At 36.0% G+C, this 25636-nt stretch overlaps 1 protein-coding gene across 3 annotated transcripts in view; it reads right to left on the bottom strand.

Moving 5' to 3' along the window:
- PPP1R13B (protein phosphatase 1 regulatory subunit 13B) overlaps window positions 1–25636 on the bottom strand; it is a 69993-nt gene that overhangs the window by 10109 nt on the left and 34248 nt on the right. The window contains exons 5-10 of one of the 3 annotated variants that reach the window (XM_053944665.1): window positions 8221–8322; window positions 7026–7200; window positions 6462–6658; window positions 4595–4759; window positions 3612–3792; window positions 1769–1927 (exon numbers count right to left, since the gene is read on the bottom strand). In XM_053944665.1, the coding sequence (XP_053800640.1) occupies window positions 1769–1927; window positions 3612–3792; window positions 4595–4759; window positions 6462–6658; window positions 7026–7200; window positions 8221–8322 (979 nt within the window). The remainder of the gene's footprint in view (window positions 1–1768; window positions 1928–3611; window positions 3793–4594; window positions 4760–6461; window positions 6659–7025; window positions 7201–8220; window positions 8323–25636) is intronic. The other 2 variants (XM_053944667.1, XM_053944666.1) reach the window with 2 other exon arrangements.

The raw sequence follows: 25636 nt of genomic DNA, 5'->3' as shown, positions 1-25636 counted from the left end.
TAATTGACTTTACTACAGGATAGGAACTAAAATGGAGGGGGATTGTGCATTTGTGGAGATTCAGTGAGATTTCTGGACCCCAAAGTAATACAGTATCAAATGAAAATCAGATATTTATAGGCCAAGTTTCCTATTTCAGTTCTAAGCCTCTAGAAAACAGAATCAGCAGGACTATTTCTAGAATTCTCTGTCTAGTGTAGTAGATAGTGTCAAAATAAGCTGCATAGGAACATTCTCATGAGTGAATTTTCCATCACCACTCTACTTTCTATCCACGAGCCTTACCCTCTTTGTTGAGTATCTCTAAAACAGGATTAACACTTGTTTATTTTTACACTGAGAATACAGTATACATTCTAGAAATCACTTTTCACACTTGCAAACTGCCAGCAAGTAAAGTAATGAGGCCCAGTTTTAATATTGGCATTATACAAGAACTGAAAATGTTGTGGGTTTTGTTTGTTATTCTTTCTAATCATCTGGTTATCAAGAGCGAGTCCAAAAAGGTGTCTAAACAGTTAGGCCCTAAATAATGGCAAATTTTCCAACTATGCACTGAATTAATGCTTACTGTACAAAATACACAAGACATTCTATACCTCCAGTAAGGTTACAGTTCAGTGAAACCTTTGTTTTGAAGATCAGTGAAAGGTGTTATAATTGATTCATGCTAAACATGAAAGCATCTGGATCTGTAAGTTTAGTTATGAGGAAAGCACTTACAGAAACAACACATATGACACAGTTAAACATCTTATCTGCAAATTCAACACTCTTCTATTAGAAAGACAGATACACAAAAACTTATAGTAAGCAGCATGTTTATCCTCAGATTCTGAGGTAACAGACTGGAAGTAAATTCAGACTCTCTCTCCTCTCTCTGACCTACACTGTGAGGGTGGGGAGTCAGTGGCCAGAGTTGCTGTGAATTGTCCAGAGAAGTTGTCCAAAGAAGCTGTGGATGTCCCATCCCTGGAGGTGGTGTCCAAGGCCAGGCTGGATGAGGCTTTGAGCAACCTGGTCTAGGGGGATCTGTTGCCAACACCCTCCTGGCAAGGCCACCCCAGCTGCTGCTCTCAGCCACCCCACAGCCAACTGGCTCCATCTACCCCTCCAAATGCACCCTCTTGCCTGTGCCTGTAAATGTAACTCCCAGTGTATTTCAGCTCTCACCAGGCCATAGTGCATTTACATAAATAAGACAGTGACACACAGACACAAAAGGTTTTGTGCATTTTCTCTGACTTTCCCTAAAATTTTTGTAGGTCTGGATCCAGGTTACTTACTACAACAACTGAAGCATGCTCCAAGTCCAATGGAAGGCAGCAAGACTCTGGGTATTGACTTGGGCAAAGTGAGCTTTTATCCCAACTCTGGGGTCAGTGCAAAACAGAAACTTGAGGTTTCCCACAAAATAACTCAAACTAAGCCTGTATTTTATACATCTATCCAATCCAAAATATATTAAAACACTTTAGTGATTGCCAGAAATTTCTAACATTGAGAAAATTTTGAGGTTTTTTTAGGGAAGAAAACTCATCCCTAGTACACTACTTCAGTACTCCTGGGATGAATTTGCTGCAAATCTGTTTCCTTCAAAGATGAAAAGCAACTTCTTAATCAATTTACATTTCAACAGCATCATCTACATGCCAGACCACAACACAAGTTCTAAAGATGCTGTTTAATATGCATCTGTGTGAAAGAGCTCAGATGACCATATTAAAAACTGAGTTCTTAGCTAGCCAGAGATCTTCTACAGACTCACAGTGCTGGGTGTCAAACAGAGTAGGTGCCAGGCGGATGACATTGTGAACAGCAGACTGAAGAGAAGTGGGAGGTGACAGAATAGGATCCACTATTATGTCTAAATCAGAAACCTTCCAGGTGTCTGGAGATTTTTTCACACACCCACAGTCTGTCTCTACTGGACACACCAAGGCAGATCCAGTTACACAGAAAAAGAAAGAAAAAAAGTGGTGGAAAAATTATAACAATGACAATGGAGAACATTAGAACAGGAACACTCAGATAATGAGAAATAAAAGCATGACAGTTGAAATAAATTCTCAATTTCTTTTCTTCCTGGCAGCATATATGCTTCTAACATGAATCTATTTTACAGAACTTCATTCAAGTATCTTCAAAATAATAAATACAAAGTCAGTCCTAAGGCAGAATAATTGCTTTTATAATATTAGAAGTCTTGAGGTAGGTCTAGAAGTGGGTGCATTTATTTTGGGAGGTTGATATTACAAAATCGTGGTTTTTAGTTGGTAAACTTAAAAGTTAGGAACTTTCCTTTTCCCTATGTGGAAGAAGGATCTATGAATCTGAAAACAAAACTGTTGCAAATCTGTACCTTCAACCCCACAATTAAGTCATTCCATCTTCTTGAGACTTTTCCATAAAACCACAGGGATAGGGTTTGTACAGATCTTGAATACTTTTAGCTGATAAAGGTATTGCTAAATCACTAATATCAATGGGAAATACTGGAGTCTTATTTTTAAGTTCTGTTTGGCCAGTTTAATTTCTGACCTTGGGGCTTTTTTGGGGGGGTGGGGGGAGGGCATTTGTGACATTCTTCCCTACAGAGAGGTTCAGATTTGTCTTCTCCCATCTCTTCCTCTCCATCTGGAAATCATGATGCAAATTTTGCTGGAATATTCAGTTTTAAGTACTTGAATGTATGTGAATATTGCAACAGCTTTTGTCTCCTAGTCATTCCTTATCCCCTTTTCGATCTCTCCTAGGAGACCAATGGGATCGTGCATTTTTATTTGTATTATGTATATTTTCCTAGCTTATAATTTCTTAAGAATTCAGATTTTTCTATGGTATGAACATACAGGTGAGATTTGCTGGAACTGAGAAGTTAAGGCACAACTATGACCTGCTTCCTTCACCCTCCAGCACAAATTAAATAATAATTCTATTTGAAAATTTTAGATGGAATTATTAATGGTGGGAGACATGGGAGCCAATTTAGACACAAAGTTGTGGGGAGTTCTGGAGGGGCAGCTTCTTCACTAAATAGGGCAGAAACAAGTAAATAACATCAATGTTATGGTTATTCCATTTCAGAAATGCTTCAAAGACTAAAAATTCCCACATCCCCGATGGAGCAAGAACCTCTCATAGTTTTATTCTATTTTCCTATTTAGTCTTCTTCTGAGAAGTATTATTCTTATTATTTACTCATTAGTTTTGTTTTACTTGACAAAAAGCAACATACTGTAAATAGTTATTTATAATACAGTTTTCCACAAAGTTGATTTCATTATTATATTCAAACACGCAAACTAATTGAAAAAGTTATTAAAGACACAAGATAGAATCTGTGAAGAAAACGTGCTCCTTCTGAAGATGTACCAGCCAATAAAATTTCAAAGAAAACATTGAATTTCCTAAGAAAAATTCATGGAAAGAAGCAAAAATGCGACAGATCGAATTACTGATGTCCAATTCACAGAACAGTATTAACACATCTGAAACTTGCCTCCTCCCCTACACCAATTATGCCAACACTGGGTCTCTTAAGATTACTCCTTTCCTTTATGGCCCCTTTTCAAACCATATGCATTGATAAACATCATACAAGTACTTACCAGATTTTGATCTTCCATGTGTTGAGTTGGGAGCAATGGTGAGAGACTGTGGCTTAACTGGATCTACTGGTACAGCGTAAGTGCCAGCACTTGGAACTTGGATGTAAGGTCCTACTGCTGCCACCCTTCCTGAAGCACTCAGGGATGACTGGGGTGATGAAGTTCCATTAATACGATTCAACTGAAAACGATCAGACAAATTGAAACGTGAATGCCCATTTAATCCAGACCTTCCTGCATGAACAGGGACGTCTAAACTTAATTATCTAGAATCATGCACTGTAGCTAGGACACCTCAATAATTAAGTTACCATACTCTACACTTCTACAAAAAGAGGAAAAAACGTGGTAGAAAGCACAAATTTTGTTCCTTAAAATCAATACCTCAAAAATTAAATTTTTTAGTCACAGCACATATATCTCTTGTAGATACCTGTATCTCTGTAAGGTCTCTTTCACTGTGCCTTTCTCAAGAAAATGGTTCTAAAATGACTTCTTAAATGATCAAATATGTATGTGTTGGGTTTTTTTAGAACAGTACCTCCAGGTAGTAATACATATGGAAATCCAGAATTCATCTCTTAAAATCTTTTTGAAGCTCCAGGAAACTATTAAGCTTAACTTTATCAAACTGTTTATATTTTTATCCATTTTTCATACTGGAAGGTAAGTATTTTATAAAACCCAGTTTTTTAATGCATTCATACTTTTAAACACTTAGCATAGTCATACTTTCCTTCCTAGAAATATAAACTTCTCTGATTTTTAATATAGTATTGTCTGTGCCATAAAGAAAAATAAAAGGAAACATATTCTGTCTTACAGTTTTTGGATATCTATGTGAAACATTAAAATAGTTTTAAGAGACCTGCTACTTTTATCACAGGTAACTGTATTACTTGAGTGAGAAAAAGGGAGATTCTACTTAGTTTTTATAGGCCCTTGATAAACTGAAGTGTGGCCCTTTTAACAGTTTATCTTACAGGAATGTTTTCTTTTTGACGTGCCTCAACTTTTTTCTTGTACAGTCGTTCGCGCAGTTCGTTGATTCTCTTGTCCATCATGGCCACCTCCATATTGCGTTTGTTCAGGAGTTCTTTCTGCTGCTGGAGCTTGGAGTTCTGCTCCTGGTTAAGCCTGTTACGGATCTTCAAAAACAAACAAAAAAACAGATAAAACCCCACTTGTTAGGACAGTTCTTGTTTTTGGCAAGTTGGTTTTTAATGCAGTGTTAAAAAACCCAAAGGAATTTGGATCAACAACTTGTTCTGGTGTCTCTATGCTTCCACACATCCTGTCAAGTTAGCATTTGCAATCATAAACAATTCTTAGTGAAAAAATATCCTAAAAAAAACTAGTGGATGCCTATTAAATACATACAGACTGCATCCCATTTACTGAAAATGGATTGAGGAACAAGTCAGAAAGACATCTCAGAAAACTGTACTGTGAAGAACTAAATCAAAGAAAATGGTTGTTTGAAGTTATGCTTACCCGAGACAATTTGTCTATCATGAAAACTAAGTGATACAAAACTTGTAACAGAAATTATGCTATTGATTCTGTTTCCAGTTCCACATGAGACTTTGTGATGTCTGGAAGGGGTGTTAACTGAACTGCTAGTGCAGGGGCTCTGCACAGATTTTCCTCTCTGCATGGGGATTAAACTGAAACCTTCACAGCAGTTTTCCAGTACGTTATGAGGTGGATTACTTTTATGGTTTAAATCAACCATGACACTCTTTATAATTATTTCTCTTACTTTGCTGTTGGCATTTTTTCACACCTTCAATAACTCAGACATTGTCTCACTGTTCCAATTTTCATGGTAATGTTACAAGCAAAAAACACCTGAGGCAAATTTAAGTCTTGATAAACACATATGGGATCATTGCAAAGCACAAGAGAGAAATCTTCATCTATTGAGCATCACTGCACTTAGAAAAGACTCAAAAGGCAGATATAAATGCAGAAGGGGTAAAAAGAAGAAAAAAAAGAACACTTACTCCTAATGCATGAAAACAGGATTGATTAATTTCTATGCTGTATTTGCTAATCTAAATAAATGAGACTAATTTTGAAATTTAAATTAATTTTAAAATATTAAATATATTAGAGCTGTTACTTTGATTACAATAAAGCACAAGAGTAAATAAAAAAAGCCTTCGAAGTCCTGATACATTAGCACACAATTTGACAAAATTTCAATGTAAACTGGATACTTCACTACAGATGTAATAATCTTCTTGCAGGAGATATACAATATTGATGCAGGGAATACTGTGTGAATATACCACAATTATGTTGCACTATCTAGTGCAGGGAATATAGTGCAGCTTGCATTTTTAAGTACTCTATTAAAATGTATTATTTAATTCCTGTATATTTTGTTTATTCATATCAGACATTTTAGCTATATTTTTATAATATGCTTTTAAAATTACAGTCATGTCTCCAAATTAAGATGACATGTAAGTGAGCTTGCTATACCCAGATCAGTGCAAAATAGCAAAGTACCAAAATTAGTTTCTCAAAAATTTTTTGAGAGAGATTAAAACAAATAATAAATTACGTGGACTTGCAGTATTTCAGTATTAGAGCCTGAGAAACTCCCTTCAAAACACTTGCACACGTTGCATCATTATGTGTATAAGAAACAAAATAGTTTTTAAAGCTAATGAAGTTCTTTCTGAAAAAAGGCTGTATGCCAACTACAACCTCACACATTAACAGCATTCCAACATATTGCTTTCATAAGGTGTAACAGAAACAAATTGCCACTCATAAGAGCAGTAATAAAACTTTTAAAATCTACAGTTGTAATTCAAATAGAATGTTTTTGTTACTTACCTGTAGCTCTTGATACAACTTTTTTAATTCTACTGCTGCAGGCCCTGTCATTTGTCCATTGTAAGACTGAAATCCATTCAGTTTCCCTTTCCTTAAATCCTCCAGTTGCTGAGTGAGTTGATCCACTTTTAACACTGCAGCCTGCAGTTCCTGCTGCTTTTCCTGGAACATGGCACTTATATGCTCAATTTCAGTTGCTAAAATTAACAAGACAAAAATAACAAAAACCAATTAAATAAAGCAGAAGTTAATTTTTTAATTCTACAAGTACTAATAAACACACCACGCTAGCTTTACATCTAAAATACATATAAAATATTTGTACTGCAAATTTGCTAATAATAATAAGATTTCCTAATGGTTGGAGAATAGATTTATTCTGACTGTGTTTGACTACATAAAACTAACCAGAAGTTCTGTTGCATACAAATGCCACGGAAACACAGAACCTCCATAAAACAAAAAATGTTGTACCTGAAAACCTGCTTCAATGCTACAGTGACTTAAAATATATTATTTGTTAGTCATGCAGTGAACAGTAAATAAATTAAGAATTCCACATACACAAATTGCCATTCATCATCTTGCTGTAGTCCACTTGTCCTCTCATGGCACGGATTTTTTTCAGCTTTGTCTCTTGGGTTTCAACACGTTCTTTAAGTTTTTGGAGCTTTTCACTCTCAGAAACAGACTGCTGCTGGCGACGTTCTTGCTGCTTCAGATAACGCAAACGTTGTTCCTGACAAAAGAAGGTTTTAAACAAGACAAATCTGTTTCTCATTTATTTAAAAAAAACCCAAACACATTAACTTAGAAAACCCTATCATTTTGATCAGGTTTTCTACTTCCACAAATCAGAAAATGTTGTAGTTCATTGAAATATGTACCAGCCCTAGAAAAAAGTCATTAACATCAATTAACAAATCTGTTTTAGAGCAGAGATTCAAGGGTTTTTTTAGACAAAAAAATAACATATTTACATATATATGCAAATACAGCTCTAGTCTGAACACTCATTCAAATACATCTGTGACACTTCCTCTGGCACTATTAACAGTTTTCTTGCTGTTGGCAAAATAAATTTCCAGATCTGTTACCCAGCTTCCTAAAGATGACAAAGTATGTCCAACAGACCATTTTAAGCAAGATGACCTGCTGTAAGAAAATGTTCAATTTCTAAATAATAGTTCTTCTGCTGGCCACACAAGGAAAAATATATTTTTTAGTATTATTTCCATCAAGAAAGAACAAAAGAATCAGTAGGTTGACTCTTAGGTACTCCAAGCATCAAAGGCATGCTGCGTAATACTTCAAACAACATCAACAAAAATGTCAAAACCATTAAACCCCCTCCCCACTCTTGCAGACTTAGATTCTTCTGTCTCTGAGACTGGGAAATGCAATACATAAATTTTTATGAATTTGGCATATTCTTACCTCACCCCACTATTAGTCTACTGAATGAGCCACTAAAGATGAGCACAGAGTCAAGCCTGTTCTGCTACAGATCATGAAGGGGGCCACACAAGAGAGATAAACAAACCCTAGCAATATTTTTATAATGACACATTACATAGGCAGTTCTAGCAGTATTTATGCCAGAAGACTGTGCACTGCCTAGGCTAAGATTATTCTGGTAAAATGATGGATTTCTCAAGCTATTTCTTGAGCTCAACTGAAATGACTAAGTGTGTTTTTCTCTATCCACGAAACTAATGCTTGCAATATTGAAAAAAATGGGTCTGTATATAATTATTACCTTAGCAACCAACATTTGCTGTTGATTTTCAATCTGTTGCTGTTGTCGGGCAGCCATATCTTGCAGTTCAGAAAGAGTGAGCTCAACACGTGGATTCCCAACCTGCAGAACAGAAAATGTTCCATGAATGTGTTGCGTATCAGGGCATTCTGACCAGACAACCTAAACCCCCACTTATCAGAGGAAGGTTAAAGGCTCCTCCCAAGTCCTCAGAGGAAGAATGATGGGCACCTGTGAAAGAGTGAGGAACATCAGAGCAGAAAGGAGAGACACAGACCATGCAGAGGGGCAGAAAAAGTAAAAAGTGGAAAAGTGGATGGAAATGAGAACACTAAAAGACAAAACAAACAAGAGAAAATAAGAGCCCTTATCCTACATTTAACTCCTCTCTGTTCAGATGTTTGGTAGCACTGGCACACAGTCCCGGTAAGGCACACGGTAACACGTGTGCAAGCAGGAATTTAGGCAGTAGGAGAATCTGAAGCTGCTTTCCTTTCCTAATATTTTCAGCATAACTGCCTTGGCAGCTTAAACTGCTGGATCACATTATTGACCTAGCACAAGACAAGACCATATGAGAACCCTTAGATAAAGGGTCACTAAGATAACATTCAGAGATGGTGAAAATTCTGATATATTGGGCTCATTCAGAGTAAGGATCTGTGAAAAACAGTCTGTACAAGTGAAGAAAAGTACAGATAAGTAAGTGACTATTACTTTGAATGAAATGCAAAGTATTAGCAAGGCTCACTCCTTTTGCATTTCAAAACTAACAGAACCTACAAAATTAGGATAGAGACACAAATGATGAAAATTCTTTAAAATTCATACCATGTGTGTGACCAAATTTAGTATGTTTTAAAACATGAACATATTGTTTCAATATATCCATAATTCTATCAACAATTATTTACATTTTTACACCAAATTACTTCAACCACACTTTTTTATGCAATCTCAAGAGAGTGCAATGTATCAAGAAAAATTTCAGAAGCTGACATTTTCTATTCAGAAAACCAAAACTCGTAACCTTAGAATTGCAGGGTTTAACCACAACTTCAGAATTTCCACAGGAAGAAAATACCAGTCTTTAAAAAATTATGCTGCAAAGTTCAGAACGGCCCAACATCTGTTTCAAAGTGTTTACATGTAATTGAGTTAATTTATTGGACCAATGTAAAAGCTGTACTAATAATTCAGTAAACAATTTTTTCACGAAATTACATGACTATACTATTAGTCAACCAAACAAAAACTACATCACTTGCTACCCACAAAACAGTCAATACTGCTGAAAAAGAAAAGATAATTAAATATTTTGGATATATTGCTAAATAATATTGCTTCAAATGCTTATAAAATGGAATGAGGTTTGCCACAAAAAACCCAAACCAAAACAACCTCCCAGTGCCCAAAAGAGATCACACATCAGATTATGGATCTGCTCACACCTGACCCCATAGGAAAACTGATTTAGCTGCTCTGCTTTTCTGGGCCCACCCTACTGATACCCAGCATGTATAGCTGGCAGTATTTGTACTTCACTCTCAGAAACTTATTTTTGACACCACATTATCTCAGGCACTTTGAATGGCTTTTTACTTATTTCCACATCAAACTCCTACTTAAGTATCAATTCTCCAACCAATGCACAATGCAGAACTGTTTCTTTAAGCTTCATTTAGGGAATTAAAATACTATTTGTTTTAAAGTAACTGAATTATTTTTTTTCTACCTGAATTAATATTTCATATTGCTGCATATAATTCTTCAAATAAGACAAACACCAATCATTAAAATGAGCCAGATTTGGTTCACTAACTTTTAAAACTGCTCCATCTTGGACACATGATATAGACATGTCAGCTAAAATGTTTAGATAAAGTTATTGTCCCTGTTTGAACATTTCCCACTGAGTGAGTTATGAAGTGAAATTATAATGCTTACTGGAAATGAAAACTGAAATTCCTCTTACTAGTCAACATTAATGAAAATTTTTTAGAGTAGAGCAGTAATTAAGAGAGGTGAAGTCCACTCAAGATAATAATTTTATATTTCAACACAAGGAAAAATTAGAACTTACTAGTGTGTACTTTTTTTTATTAGCATGACTTATGCAGAGAAAGAGTCCTTCCCAATATTCTTTCAGGGCGAGTAACTTGTACGTACTTGTGGCCACCGAGAGACATTTTATTATTAATTACTGACTAAAAGGCACTAATTGACTAAGAAAGTAAGGAAGCTTCTACAAGTGCCATTCACAAACCAAAATGTGCTTACTTGAGACAAGAAAACAAAACAGAAAACCAGATGCTGCTCCCAAAACACATTCAGGCTCTGCTGACTTCAGCTGGCATGAAAAACTGCCAGAAAAACATAAACTTCTACATCTGCTTCTGCTGGGCTCTGTAGGCAATTCTTAAAAGGGGCTCAGAATGGCATGATGGCTTCCCTCTGGATCTCTGATTTTCAAAGTTAAAAGAGGAGTGTGTGTGAATTAATAGTGTTTTCTCAATACACATATGTGCTTTTTCAGAAATATGCAATGTGCATCAGACTATGCATAGTTTTCCCAATGCTTCCTTTCTTTCTGCTTTCATTACCAGTTGAAGTTAAAAACACTGATAGCCTATTGTATTTCCAGTAGAAATTTTGAGTATAACACTGTCCAAGAAACACAGAGATGTTTTATTCCACTAAGTAATCTTGTTAAAAATATATCCAGACTCAAAAAGTGCTATCTGTATAGGGATTGTAAGCATTTCAAAGTAAAAAAGGCATTTCATCACATGAAAATGAAGTATTTTATAAATGGATAATGTAGCCTGGAAAGCACAATGACAGTAAGAAACTGCTTTGTAAAAGCACCAGAAACTAAAAAAAAAAACAAACCAAAAAACACAACAAAACAAAAAAACCAACCCAGTTTAATCCAAGAGCTCAGAATTTTTACTGCTCTAAACAGGCATATTTGGAAGTCTCTCTCATAATGCCTGGTACTGTATTATTTTGTATCATGTAAAATATAGAAGAATAATTACAAGATTAATGCAGATATTAGCGTTTCCTTAAAAAAGCTATTAACTACTGTAAAATGTTCCATTTATAAAGTCTAATGTCTAAAAGCCTTTCATAAATGGCAAAGCACAAGAACATGGGAAACAGTGATAATTAACCATTTAAATATAAACACTCTATGAGAAATCTTTTAATGTTCACCTCACTGAATACCAGTATGTATCCCTTTCACTTCAAGAGCTACACTGTACTTAGGAAAACGGAAAATAGACAGCTGAGGAAACACAGCCTTGAACCTGTAACTTCACTTGCAGTTTTCTCCTTTTCATCCACATGGCAAAAAGCAGCAAACAGAGCAAGCAGAAGTCCTCTTCATACAGCAAATCAATTCTTTTCAGATAGACTGCTGCTGGTTTCAGGTCTCCAAATCAGCACAGCTTCATTTTTGAAGCAGCATGAAAAACACTGAATCCTTCTTGTTTGATTACTTCAGAGTACTTCATATTAGTTGAGTCTGCTTGTAATAATCTGTATGCAAACACCACCACAGAAAAAAAGCCTCTCAGTCCTTCTCCAGAACCTCAGGCCACGCCAGGCAAAGACAGCGCTGCGGTTTCAGTTCTTTAATGAGGTTGCTGGTTTCTCAGATTCTTACGTTTGTGCTGTTCCTAGTAGTTATTAACAATTCCATCCACGAAGTCAAGACACTCACCTCTCATAACAAACACGAGCCTATCACATTTAAGGTGCAGACCTCCTCCTTTCTCCTGCAGCAAGGGAACCAGACCTCCTACAGAACCGAATTCAGAAGGAGGTACTAAAAAGCCACTACAAATACCTACTCCTCCAGATTCCACAGATTCATTTGCTACACGGTGATACATCAAAGCAGACAGTTTTGCTGAATTGTAAATTTCTTTTCATTGATTCACAGCAGCATTTACACAGGGATGAACTCCTAAATGAAATGCCATAGAGCAAACACTGCATTATTAGGCACTGAGGAAGTATCGTGTATGTCTCACATAGGCAAGAATAATTTACACCTATATTCACCAATTTCTTAATATTGACAGGGATCTTAAAAAAATTATACTTATGTTATTTAACATGGACTTTAAAAGGGCATGATGAAAGATAGAATTTGTAATGAACTCGAGTTTCAGCTTCTGACATCACCCTCCTACTATAAGCTAATATTTTACCATTTGATGATTAATATTTTTGAGACAGGTGAGATGAATAGTACAATAGTAATTAAACAGTTTGGGAACCAGTTTACAAGCAGCCTCAAAACAAATCATACCTTAGGCATTTAATTAAGGAAACAAACCTCCTTTAATATTTATTTCTACATATTAGTCTTGTCACTCCAAAAATTTATTTTCTTATTTCTCCTTCCTTTCTATGCTGTTTAATATCACAGACTCCTCAGTCTACATACTTCTGGGCTATTATGAATTGCTTACTCTTTGGCAACTCACAGTGGTAAATGAAAAATTGCACCTGAACTTAAAATATTTCTTTGACAAGCAGGATGTATTATAGTCAAGGGATGGAAGCAATAAGGGCAGATTCCAGTGTTTTTTTGCCTTTACTCCCAACAGAAAACTCTCTTTTAAGAGGAATCTAATTATGTCAATATTAAAATAAAAACCCCATGAGACCAACCTTTTGAATAGATTATTTTTTAAAATATGATAATTGGGATGTGGTCTGATTTTATGCCCTTTTTTTTGCCTCCATGCTTAACCCATGAAGATACTTATTTCTGATAATTTTCTAAACTTGCACTAGTAAGAACTTTGAAAATAATAATGAAACATACACTGTCAAACATACACTGAAATCCACACTGTTATGATTTCAAAAGAGCTTTAAAGGGAAAACCAAATATTCAAAAGCTTTACAGATCACCATAAGGACTAGTGGTCTCATGCTTTGTTCAGCAACACCCAGCCACTCAAACAGCCAGTAAAGCATAATGTAACCAACTAATTGAAAAAGAAAAGCAGAGTAATACAAGAACTTACTAATCATTTCCTGCATACTATCTCTTCGGATCTTTTTCTAGTTTGCAAGAACCACCATGTCATTAACATCCCTTATCTATTTCTTCCTTCTTTTTAGTTCACACCCATCTCCCACACAAATCTTCTGAAGTTCCCTTCGCAAAACCCTGCATGAGGAACCACAGGTTCAAGTAACCAAACTTCCTGAAACTGGCCAAGCTCCACCTTCTCCTGTGCATATTCTTGCACACTCAATCATGTCCTATGAACTCTCACATGTTTTCTAGTCTTCTTCCTATCATTCACCCCCATCACCTTCATCCTTTCTCCCTCATTTAGTACTTCTCTTCTTGTACTTTGTTCCACCACTCTGTTCCTCTCTTGTCACAGTCAGAAATTAATCTGAGGTTAAACCACCAATTGCCAAGGTCAATGTCACTTAAAACGTGAACAACCAGCACACAGGCTTAAAAGTCTGTGCCTTAGCTTCTACTGTGGAGCCCAAAAGAGCTGGTTCTGGCTTTGGCCATCAAAATGGCGACCCAGAAAGTTTTTGCTTGTATTGCACTACTTTTAACCACCTTTATTAAACCAATATTGTCATTCTGTCAATATTCAACCCTTTTATTAAAAAGTCAATACAGAGCAGCCACTGAAGATAAAGCAGCAGATACCCCATCTGCAGCCCAGCTCCACTGTTTACTCTTCACATAGACTGCCAGTCTAAAACTGTTGTACAAATAAGGAAGATTTTGGTGAAATGACCTTTATAGCAAAATCAAAAAAACAAACAAACAAAAAACCCAAGAACAAAACAAACCCCCCCCCCCAAAAAAAAAAAAAAAAAAAAAAAAAAACCAAAAAAACCCCAACAAAACCAAACCAAAAGAGAAATCCTTCTCTGAAGTCATCTGTACCTTTCTTCTTGTGATAGTAAAAGTAACCATATCCTCAAGGAGAAAAAATGTGAAAGAAACACTCTTTATCCAAATGGGGACAACACTAGCATATCAAAGACTGAGGGGGTGGGGACACACACCCATCACCAAACCAAAACCACAGTACTATTAGAGGCAGAAACTGCAAGAGAGAAAAATTCCAAGAAGCAACAACTTTGAGCTCATGAAAGAATTTTCGTCCCCCATGTGGGCTTCATTGAGGAGAATTTCCATGGCAATTTTGCCATGGCAAAAATAAAACGTCTTCACCACCCTAATAGGAGAGCACAGCAGAGCTGAGAAAGATGCTGCAAGCTACTCCTGAGAGGCTTAAAATGGCTACATGGAAATGCACAGTAAACACTTAGGTTTTACTGCACATAGTGAAAGAGACAGCTTTCCATAATCCACAGCAGTTTTAAGTTGCTCTTACTTCCTAGGGCACAGGAGCGAATACAAAACTTATCTCCAGACGAGGGATTTACCTTTGCAGAGCTGTCAAATCACAGAAATCTACAGAGCTACATGACAAACAGAACTGGCAGATCTGGAACTAGGTATACGAGCATGTGGGCAAAAAGGGAGTGAAGTGCATTATATAAATGAGCATTTTCCCAGCACGAAGCAGAATGACAACTATTAAATGAAAAGGGGTAGGTTGGAGTGCTCTCCAGCCACTGAATTCCAGACAGGGATCAGTGCTCTGACAGTTCCCAGCCTCTCCATACCAGGGAGCTGTCACCCCTGTGGGCCATCCCCCCATTTCCTCCCCTGTGTGGCATTTACAGCAAAGGAGTAACAACTCTGTCTGAAGAACTCCAAACTGCCAGAACAGGAAAGAAAGGAACAGCTTGCTTTGCCTTCTGAATCTACCAAAAGACTTCCTAATTCTCCAATGCTAACTTGGCCATGAGCAGCAGAAGCCCAGACAAGTTCCATCTTTGCCTTGAACTGCATTCAAAATAACAAAGTTTGGGGGATGCTCTAAAAAGCCCACTTGGCAACAAAGCTTTATGGTTTGCTGGTGAGAATATCCAACACACACCTTGGGTACCCTGTCCTTGGCACAACAGTAGTGACGAGGGAAAGGGAACATATCTGAGTTTATTAAGTCACTCCTGCATCAGATAGGTCTTATATGAAAAGTATGTGGCCTCCTTTTGCTCTATGAGGTCTATAGGAGGAGATGGAGCATCTGCTGAAGATTAGTGATTCAGACCTCTGTAAATTTCTGAAATATATTGACCCTATATATAATCAAATTCAAGGTTTTTTAACAGATTTTTGACCACATTTTCCATAAAACCTGATCTTACTGACACACACAACAAACAACTTGAAAATCCTTTGTCTAAACTTATGTGTAATGCTATAAAAAGACAAAAGAAAGTATCTGTTTTTATTTAAACTAAAATAGAGTTTTTGCTGATCTCGACATGGATGATATTATTTCCAGTTTAGTGGCTTTATCTACAGCTCAGCCTTGCATTTTTTTTTAATTGGGTCAGAAACATGCCGATAGCAGAAATCCATTTTAAAGAATCCAATGACAATAGCACGTGCCTTTTTTTAGCTTAATGGAAATGAACAAGCTAATTAAACCTAGAAAAGATACCCAGAATATTGGGAATTAAAGAAAATCTACCTAGTGTGTACTATCTCATGATAATAAAATAACCCTGCAATTAACATCACAAACAGAATTGGGTAATTTTACCCCAAAATCCTATTATAAAATATTATTTCATCATGCAAATAAATACACTAAGAGTTTATTACAATAAAGTTGCTTCAACTGCATCAGTTTGCTGAAAAATGTCACATTATCTATAGTTGATAAAAATCTTAACCTCTCTCAATCTACAGTCTTGTTAGTAATTCCTCCAATTTGCTGATGCTTGTGAGTCACTCCATGATAAAATGTTTAAAATCTACTCAGTACAAGCTACAGACTCCAGATTTCCTGTTTTCCCATATTACTTTCTTAGTGAAGCTGCTATTTTAAGCAGAACAGCTATGAAAAGACAGAACTTAACAAAAATGAAAACAATGTTAGAATAGATTTTCAAAATTAGAAATGGATTTAAGCATATATTGAACATCTGCTACATCTGAAATAGTCTGCTTATAAATTACTTCTAGGAAAGTAGCATCTGAAACTTGTTTATTTAAAGCATTACCTTCTTCCTTGTCCTTGCAGCCACTTTTAAACAGCCACAGAAATCTTAAGCATGTATATATTAATTTTAGTCTTGGCTAAAATACCCAGTAGCTGATTTTTAATTAAGCATCAACCTCATACTCTTAAAAAAAAAAATCTTAAAAGAGATTCTGCATTCTTGTTGAAATATCAGTTGTGCACAAAATCTCAGACCTTTTTACAGCACCAATCCTTTTACTCACAGTGATTTGAGTCATAGACAAGTTACAGTACACATTGAAAATACGCTGTCTAGATCCTTTAGAAATGGTCTTAGAACTGTATTTTTCTGGGTCTTTTCTAAAAGCAACAGCTTATTCTGATAGGATTGCTAAGGATGCTTAAGATGCAGTTATTGTTAGTCTGAATAATATGTTTAGCACCAATTCTGTGTTTATTCTGCCCTTAATTGTTTCAATACAAAGTTTTTCTGTGATGTAATACTGCTCATATGAGAACAGTATAATGAAACATTTCTAAAACACAAAAGCACTGAAAATAAGTATCCTGTAACTGCGAGATGTGTTGTGACCTTAGTGTACAACTTGTACTTCCCATAAAACCAAACTGTCAAAAGCAAAAGTTGACCATGACATTTTGAAGTAATGAGCTTTTCATAAAGTCTTAAAACATAGGAAAGATAGCAAATGCATGTAAGAAAATCTGATAAATTTCAATTCGGAGATGAAGTGTTTCAAAACCCGAGCTGGGCTGCATTCTGGTCATGTGACAACTAAACCCACAATCATTTACATTGAAGTGCAAAAGCTACACAGCACTTAAATAACATGCCCAAAGTGCAAAACAAATTTCGAAAAGTAATCCATTACCTGTTCACTATTTTCCCATCTAATTGCAAGAGAGCACATCTTTATTTCGCAGCACTGCCCGTCAGCTGTAAACATTTCCGATGCTTCAACATGCTTCAGCTCCATCTTTCTGCTATGTTCTGTCTACACTACTGGTTTAACAGTTTGTTGTGAGCAAGCCAAAACAACAACCCTGCACATCTAATGAGTTCCTGCATGGCTGTTTGGCTCAGTGCAATCAATAGTAGGTAGGATGCCTTTTAATCTTATTCCATATGGGATGCAGGTTTCCCCAAACTCTTTATCGATATGAAAAGCTGTGTCTCTACATTCATCAGCAATCAGCTAACGGAAAAGGCTAGTGGATTTTGCCAGCAGTAAAAGACCTAATCACGGCAAGATCAAGCCAGCTGTCAACTATAATCAGCTTGATTCATTGCACTTTTCATATTCAATGGAAAATGTTGAGCAATATACAGTTCTTTCACAGTTATCAAGTTAAACTGAAAGTGTAAGACTATAGACAATTTAGCTTTAAAAACACATGGATTATTTGTTCCTTTGTATTTTTGTAGTATTACCAATGCTGGGCCAAAACTGAATACCAAAGAAATCACAAAAATCATTGATTTTTGTATGCAATTTTATTGTTTGAAGTGACAGCAAACCATACCACCTGAAACTTAACAAAGAGTTTCTTTATTAACAGAGGCTGCCTAAGATAAAAGGCAAACAGCAGAGTCAGAATAGATACCATAATCTTATGCAAATAACCTTTCCAGTGTTTGCTATTTGCTTTTCCCTACATAATTCAGCTTCTTCTTACATCTTCCATGCAATAAGATGAATATATGAGCCAGCAATAAAGCTAAAGCATGTGTGCAATAGCATAAATCAAGAATCTGCAAGCCAGAGAAGACTGGAACAAGCCAAAACCTAAACCTAAGGATTTTTAAATATTAAAAATTACAGAAAATACTAAACCCCATTAACAATTTCTTATGTATCTACAAATCAGGATACTGTAGAAGATAAAACCCCAAAATATTAAAAGCTGTAATTTACCTTGTCAAACTCAGGAATACAAGTTCACCCTCTCTTCCTTCTTTCAAGAAAGTAATTCAAGCATAATTCACTGCACTTATACAAGAGATCCAGTCAAATGGGTCTCCATAAGAACACCGAAGAACTGTATGTTCAAGCACAATACAGTGACTATTCCAGCTGAATAAAGAACAGGGTTATTTTTAGCAAGCAAGTAAAGGTATGAGCAGGAGACTATGATCATCCACTAGGAATAGGAGAAGAAGAACAAGTTTAACTCCCTTGCTCCTAAATTAGCCAGAGGGACTTTCATTTTTCTCGGCTTTGATCCGAGGAAGACTGCAGGGGGAACAAACTTAGCAACCATTAGATCTGGAAGCAGCTGCAGAAACAACAGAGAAAGGTGCACTCGCCTGGGAAAAACATGCAGGTGGGAAATAGGTATGCCTGGTGTCCAGAGGCAAGATGGACAGGAAACTAAATGAGCAAGTCAGTAAACATGGAAAGGTGTGTCAGAGAAAGGAGGCCACAGCAGCACTGCATGAGAAACACCACAGAGACCATGGAAGAGATGAGAGAAAACACTGATCTGCAAATGACACAGCTACATAAAAGACAGAACTCTAACTGTGGACTGAAAATGTACAGCTGGCCTTGCATGGACCAGTAGAGTCTCCTGCTCTGAACTGAAAGCTGTTCAGAAGCAGAGCAACAGCCCAAACTCTCAAACTTTCACATTTAAGCTCTCAGAGCCATGCAGTTAATTTCATAACCAATCTCCTATAAAGATCTACAGAAATAAAGGAAAGGACAAGTCCCACATTCCTTAAAATAACTTGATACTAAAATATTTGGTTTAACTAAAAATTATATTAATGTGACTGCAAAAGGATGCAGCTGTGACAAAGGGCATTTAAGTGTACAGTGCAGGTGTAAGGGCTGCACAGCAACACTTCAGAAAATTAGCCAGTCTTTAAGTAACATTTACTTTGACTTTACGTGTGTAATGTTATACATCAGCTGAAACACTCATTCTAAATTGTTTTAACTTTATATAAGAGACAAGCAGCTCAGGATCTGTATGTGCAGTGACAACTGGAAGCAATTCTTCACATGTTTCATTTATTTAGAAATCCAGGGAAAAGAGTGAATTGTATTGTTCCATGTCCACAACAAAAAGATAGAAAAATAAATAGAGATTAAACGAACATGCAGACTTCTCCTCCTCCCCCTCCCATGGATATCTGCAGCCAAGTATTGCTATAAAACTGCAAAGCCATGAGTGAGGAAAAGCAAAGCTAGACCTGTAAAAACAGGAACTAGAGGTAAAGATTCAGTAAGTGGTGCAGTTTAGGTATTTTCTCCTCTGCAAAATGGGAACACATCTGTTGGTTGTTCTGAACTAGAAAATCACATACTCAGTTCCCGTAATTTGTTGAACAGAACTCTCTTTGATGCCCAGAGGAGCAGCAGAACTACAAATCTGTACGCTGCAAATAAGTGTGTGTAAATGTCTGCATGATACAAGTCTGTATACTGTGTCTCCCATATCCACAGCCATCAAGACAGGTATCTGGTATCTAGAGCGACAGAGATTAAAAATTACCTAACTACATGGAGAAGACATGGAGGAAAACAGTCCTTTCACAAGGTTCCAAGTGGGTTCCCTGAACGCTCCCTGGTCCCAACTAGTCAAATAATCCTTAGACTCCTCAAACCAAACTAAGTCAGATGTTAGAAGTGAGTATTAGTCATAAACTAATCCTAACATAATTAAAATTGTAACAGGAAAATAATCACAGAGTAAATGCAATGAAACTTATCAAATTATTCTCATAAAATCTAAACACATAGTAACTTTGTCCATTATGGACTGCAATATATTTGAGATTGCACAGGAAAAGTCAAAACACTGTTTTTATGACATTCCAAATCCAAGAAAGATGTAATTCTGCCTAAAATGTTTTAAAAAGGCCTCAGAGGGAGGTATGAAGTCAATAGCATTTGAATTCCCTACAGCTTCACACAAATTCTTTCTGTGGGATCACACAATTATTAATCTTCTAGAGATGCTCCCCTATATAACTATCCTTTACTGAGGTGTGAAAAGACTCGGATTTCTAGTCTGGCAAGAATTCAAAAGCTATTTGTATGCTTTAGACTTTAATTTTTTTTCCTGCTTCCTAATTTAATTTTTTTCCCTTAAATCCTTTAGTTGGATTAGTTTTTTTGTTTTGTTTTGTTATTTTTGTTTTGTTGTTTTTTTTTTTTTTTGGTTGGTTTTTTTTTTTTTTTTTTTTTTTTTTTTTTTTTGAAGAGCAACATACTGCCAGCTGTCTGGAAAATGCTTCAGACAGACTTAAAGAACTCTATTAGTCTGTGGAGAATCCAAACTCTATTAACTCTGACCTAGGAACTGAATTAGGAATTTGATGGTGCAAAAGGTTGCTGTAGGGGCAGCAAGGCTTCCCTCTCTAACAGATAAACAATTTTCAGAATCTATACCTTATAAAAGGGAACATCTCTGACAGTAGGAGAAGCAGACAAAGTTTTGTCTCTTTAACAAAAGCAACAGAGAAATTTGCAACAGAAAACTGGGAAAACTTGAATCTGATTTAACTACCCTTTTATTAGAAGGTCAAAAGGTTCCAGGAAGCTTACATGAATATTTCTTCAGAAAAAAATACTTTTCTGCAAACTGTTAGAATTGTTTGTGCCTAAATTGTTTAAAATCATCTTTTAATGGAATTATTTGCTTTGACTTTGCTATGAGACTCCTGAATCTAAATTTAAAGAATGACATCGTTTTCTGTTCATTTTAAACAAATTTGATTATAACCTGTCTTATGTGAATGGCAGCCCCTTCCAAGCACACTGTTAAATGTTATAAACAGAGTGCTTAATACTTACAAGCTTATATTAAATTGAATTTGCAGCTCAACTTTGAAGAACAACTTCTATCCAGACTAAGCTCTTTATCCTTCAATAATTCAAATGAGAAACTTCAAGCAAGTACATATAATGTATTTCTCATCTGAGTTTATTACTTCTGTTAAAAATGTGGCTTGTTTGCCTTTTTCCTCACAATTAGATTTGTTATGTCTTCACCTGACAGGTTAAGGAACTTTTATTATTTTGTATGTGCAAGAATACTTGTAAATGCCCCCCTACAACAAAATGTACATTAGATGTTCAATGCCTTTTTATCTGGTCACACTCATATGGATGAAATGGTTAAAACTAATGAACAATATATAATTCTATTCAGGGATTTTGGTCCCATTTGTAAATCTATCTAATCTCTAAGCATAGAATGGGACAAGTCACACCACAGGCACTCAAAAGTAGTGTAGCTTTCCTGCTGTCATGATGGAGTGGAATACAGACTGCTCAGAGGGTATCCATGCTCTATCAGCAACCATACGCTCTCTGAAATTAAATCAGTGCTACAAAAAACTGCCTTGTGTATACATGTATGTAGAAGTTTTAACTCATCTGTTAATGGAATTTCCCTAAGAATTCTCTCAGTGTAAGAGTCTCCTGGTACTAAAACAGCTGGACTACCTGCTGTAATTTTTGCTAAAAGCCTGATTTGAGACACTTTAACAGAAATAGTGGGCATGAGTTCTGTTATCTAATCAGCACAAAACTTTTAACACTCAACTTCATCTACTGGTAACAGCTTCAAAACTAAGAAAATTTGCAGGAGTGTTTCTCTGGTTTGGGGTGATGGTCAAGTTTTCTTCCTCCACACAAATTTCCTTTATTCTAATGTTAACACAAATTCTGTAGTGAGATAAAATGATGTTCCACTTTATATTTCTTGGCAAAGGCTTCAGTCTACATCCATTAAGGAAAAGGCTTATTTATATCATTCTCTCTAAATTAGGGGAGCAATTTTAGAAACAGCAAAAATAAGTTTAAAAAATTGGCACCAGAGACCACAAACTGAGATTTTATTCTCCCCAAGTAAATTATTACATATAAAATAGTTTATATTTAAAATATATTGTTATTTATCTATAAGTGAATACAGCAAATGAGTATTTCTTCATATACAGACTGTTTTCATTATACTAATCTACTTTTATTCAGTCCAATACATTTGACTTCTGTCATGTTCCTGTACCACATCCTTTTTTTCCCACTCTGAACTACATCTGTTTTCCTGTTTTCTCATGTCCAAGAAATTTCTGGGTTATCTGATTACCTTTTCATCTGGACAACTGTCATCATCCAGTCCGTGCTCTTTCTGGAAGAGCAGCATCTGATCCACATCTCCAACTGAGAGCTGGCAGCTCAACCGGGATGGGGCTCCCCAGTCCCTCTCCTGTCTGCCACTGACCCCCAGTGGTTTCACCTATATTTGCTCTGCCTCACTGTTCACAGACCGCTGCTGCTGCTATGGAATGATGCTTGGATCATGCTAGGATATCTGAAAGCAAACAAGACCCAGCATTTGGATGACCACTGTTTCACGGCCACCAATCAGAGAATCAAAGAATGATTTAGGTAGAAAGGATCCTCTGGAAGTCATCTGGCTCAATAAGCTCTGATTGGAGCAATTCAGACTGCTCAGGACTTTACTTCAGCTAGATCAAAATTCCAGAGATGCTGAACAGTCTGTTCCAATGTCTGTTACTCTCAATGATAAAACATTTTCCCCTTGTTTATTTAGAATTCCCCTTGTTACAACTTGCGTTGAGATCCAATTGGCTCAGTTACACAAGCTAAAGAAAGGAAGCAGAGGAAGAGGCAGCTGTTCTCAGAGAAGAGAATCCCTCCTGAGACACTGTCCAATCTCCCTGGCAAAAGGAAATGTTTAGTTATGTAAGTCTGATCTTCACTCATCTGCACCTTTGTGTACTGGCAGAACGAAATAAGGTCCTGACTACAGCATAATTCCACTTTAAGAAAGAAAGTTGTAAACAAAAAGCAAACCCCCAAAGGTTACCTCTGGAATAAGAGCACTTGTCAGTCCACAAAACCTCATTGAGTTTTTCCTTTAGACTTTGTTATGCAGAATGCAAAGTTCCCAGATGAATACTTACAGGTAACTATTCCTTTTACAACAAATGTTTCACTGCTGAAAGAGACTTAGCCTATTCAATTTTTAACTTGAAAAATAATCTAATGAAATTTAAGCATTTACATAATGTGATTTTAAGCTAACCATTATTTTAGGTAATTGCTGATCAAGCACATATAATTTCAAAGAACAACAACAAAAAAAACTTACTGCATATGACAAAATGCCAATTAATAGAATCACCTAAATTTAACTGGATAGATTGCCCATAATTTTTTCCAAGACTATCGGTTCAATCAATAAAATTAACATTCATCTTAAAGTTTTCTATGCATATCACACTTGCAGCTCTACCCAATATTAAGTAAAAAAATCAACTATTTCATCCTTAAACAGGTACACATAATAAAAATATACCTGAATGCAGAGTATTTGGTAAAATCTGAGCTGTCTTCAATGTTCCATTGGTTTGTGTTGATTTTAGGGCCAGTCTAACATTCAGCATGCCAGCAACAATGAATAAGCCTAATGCATTATGTAAGTGTAAGCTGATTAAATCCTTGATCCTGAAGCCACCTCTTTTTCCCCCTCCCCCTCTGATTTAAAACTTAGCACAATTTAAAATCTTAGTTTTAAACACTTCCAAAACCTAATGTGTACCATTTTTACCATAAAACCCACTACAGTTTTACATTACTATAACTCCCTCAGGTTTTAGTCTTTCTTCTACTTTCATAAACCTGGTATTTAATACACTTTATTTCCTAAATCTGGTAAAAGTCCTTTTTTAAAGTGATCAGTTCCCCAATAAATTTTGATGTTGTGGCCAACTTTTGGGATTAAAAAAAAAAAAAAGAAAAATAAGTGTCCTGAATGGAATGAAGATAGAAGTGTTATTCAAGTTATCAAGTCTGAGCTTTACCCATAAAACTCCCAGCAAATTCAATTCAATACAGAGCCATGCTATCATAAAGCTTGGCCATGCCAAGAAGTGAGACTGTAAGGCAGTCTGTACATGCCAGTCCTCATTTCCAAATATATTATATCTCAAATGTAGTATCTGAGCTACAACCCACATGGAAGAGTGGATCAGGGGAGGTCACGAAAGAGTTATGTTCCCCCAGCACTTTACAGCACCATGATCTCACTACATTGTCAATATGACAATGGCAGCAGGATAAACGGATCCATGCAGCAGAGGGTATCAGCCAGTGTTCTTTACAGAAAAGGAACGCAGAAAGCAATACATGATTAACTGTTTTGAATAGGGAAAAAAATTCCTTGCCCTAGGTCCACATGCCATACACAAAACAAGCTGCAAAGAGCTGCAAACTGACTGAACAACTCTGTTGCTACATGGGAGAGCGTGTGAATTTTAAATGTTAATTATCAGGCAATATACAAGCACAGAACTGTTGAATCTGCGCAATTGTTTTTAAGATTCTCAGATTGAAAAAACTGATTTGTTTACTTTTAAACTTTAAGTATTATTTTACTCTGAGAAAGAACAATATGCACATTTGTAAAGTGACAGTGCTTTATTGAGACAATATAACTATGAACTGGTGAGTTCAAATGTGTTTACAGAAATTTTAAAATGTTTAAACATAGCTAACTATAGCAGGAGTGTCTTAGTAAAGGCAGCAGAATGGTCCTGAACAAACAAGAACAGACTATGCTTTGCAGAATCTTCATTAGTATTGAAGATGAGACAAGAGAGAAGAAAGTAAGGAGAGTTTCAGCTCAGGAGTAGAAGGCTTTTATGCCATGTTAATTTCGAAAGAGATATACTATGGTTTATGTATAAAAGAAAATGTTCAAGCCAGGAATCACAGGTTGCCTATGGTATGTAATTTGCATTTTAAATTAGAAACCTAGTAATATATTAGTTGAAAAACCTCTATGTGTAGAAATTAATCAAGTGCATAAAAACAGTATCAAGTGATGGCTCTGAGGGGTATGCAAGCTCTTCTACCAGCATCTGAAAAATCCCAACTCATAGATACATGCTCATATTTCAACATATAACAGTATGTCATGAATCGGAATCAGTAAGATAAATCAATGAAAAGATATATGGACAGGCAATCTAAGTGTGAAAGAATAATGTAGCTTGTTTTTACTTCACACAGATTGAATACAACAGATTAAAACATGAATTAATAAGACTCTGGGGCTTCTCACATCACATAATTTCCTCCTAGACAGAAAATTCAGAGTAATTTATGAAAAAGACACATTGTCCCATTCACTTTCTAACAAAATCAAAACAAAACCAAGATTAATGTATTTTTTCCCAGTTTCCATCATAACACACCTTGAAAAGTAATAATTTTTAAAACACAAAATAATTGAGTGGTGTTGAT

The sequence above is a fragment of the Vidua chalybeata genome, chromosome 6 (genome assembly GCF_026979565.1).
Source record: "Vidua chalybeata isolate OUT-0048 chromosome 6, bVidCha1 merged haplotype, whole genome shotgun sequence".
Taxonomy (NCBI): domain Eukaryota; kingdom Metazoa; phylum Chordata; class Aves; order Passeriformes; family Viduidae; genus Vidua; species Vidua chalybeata.
Note: the sequence above shows the minus strand (reverse complement) of the source record. Positions and strands in the feature narration are given on the sequence as shown.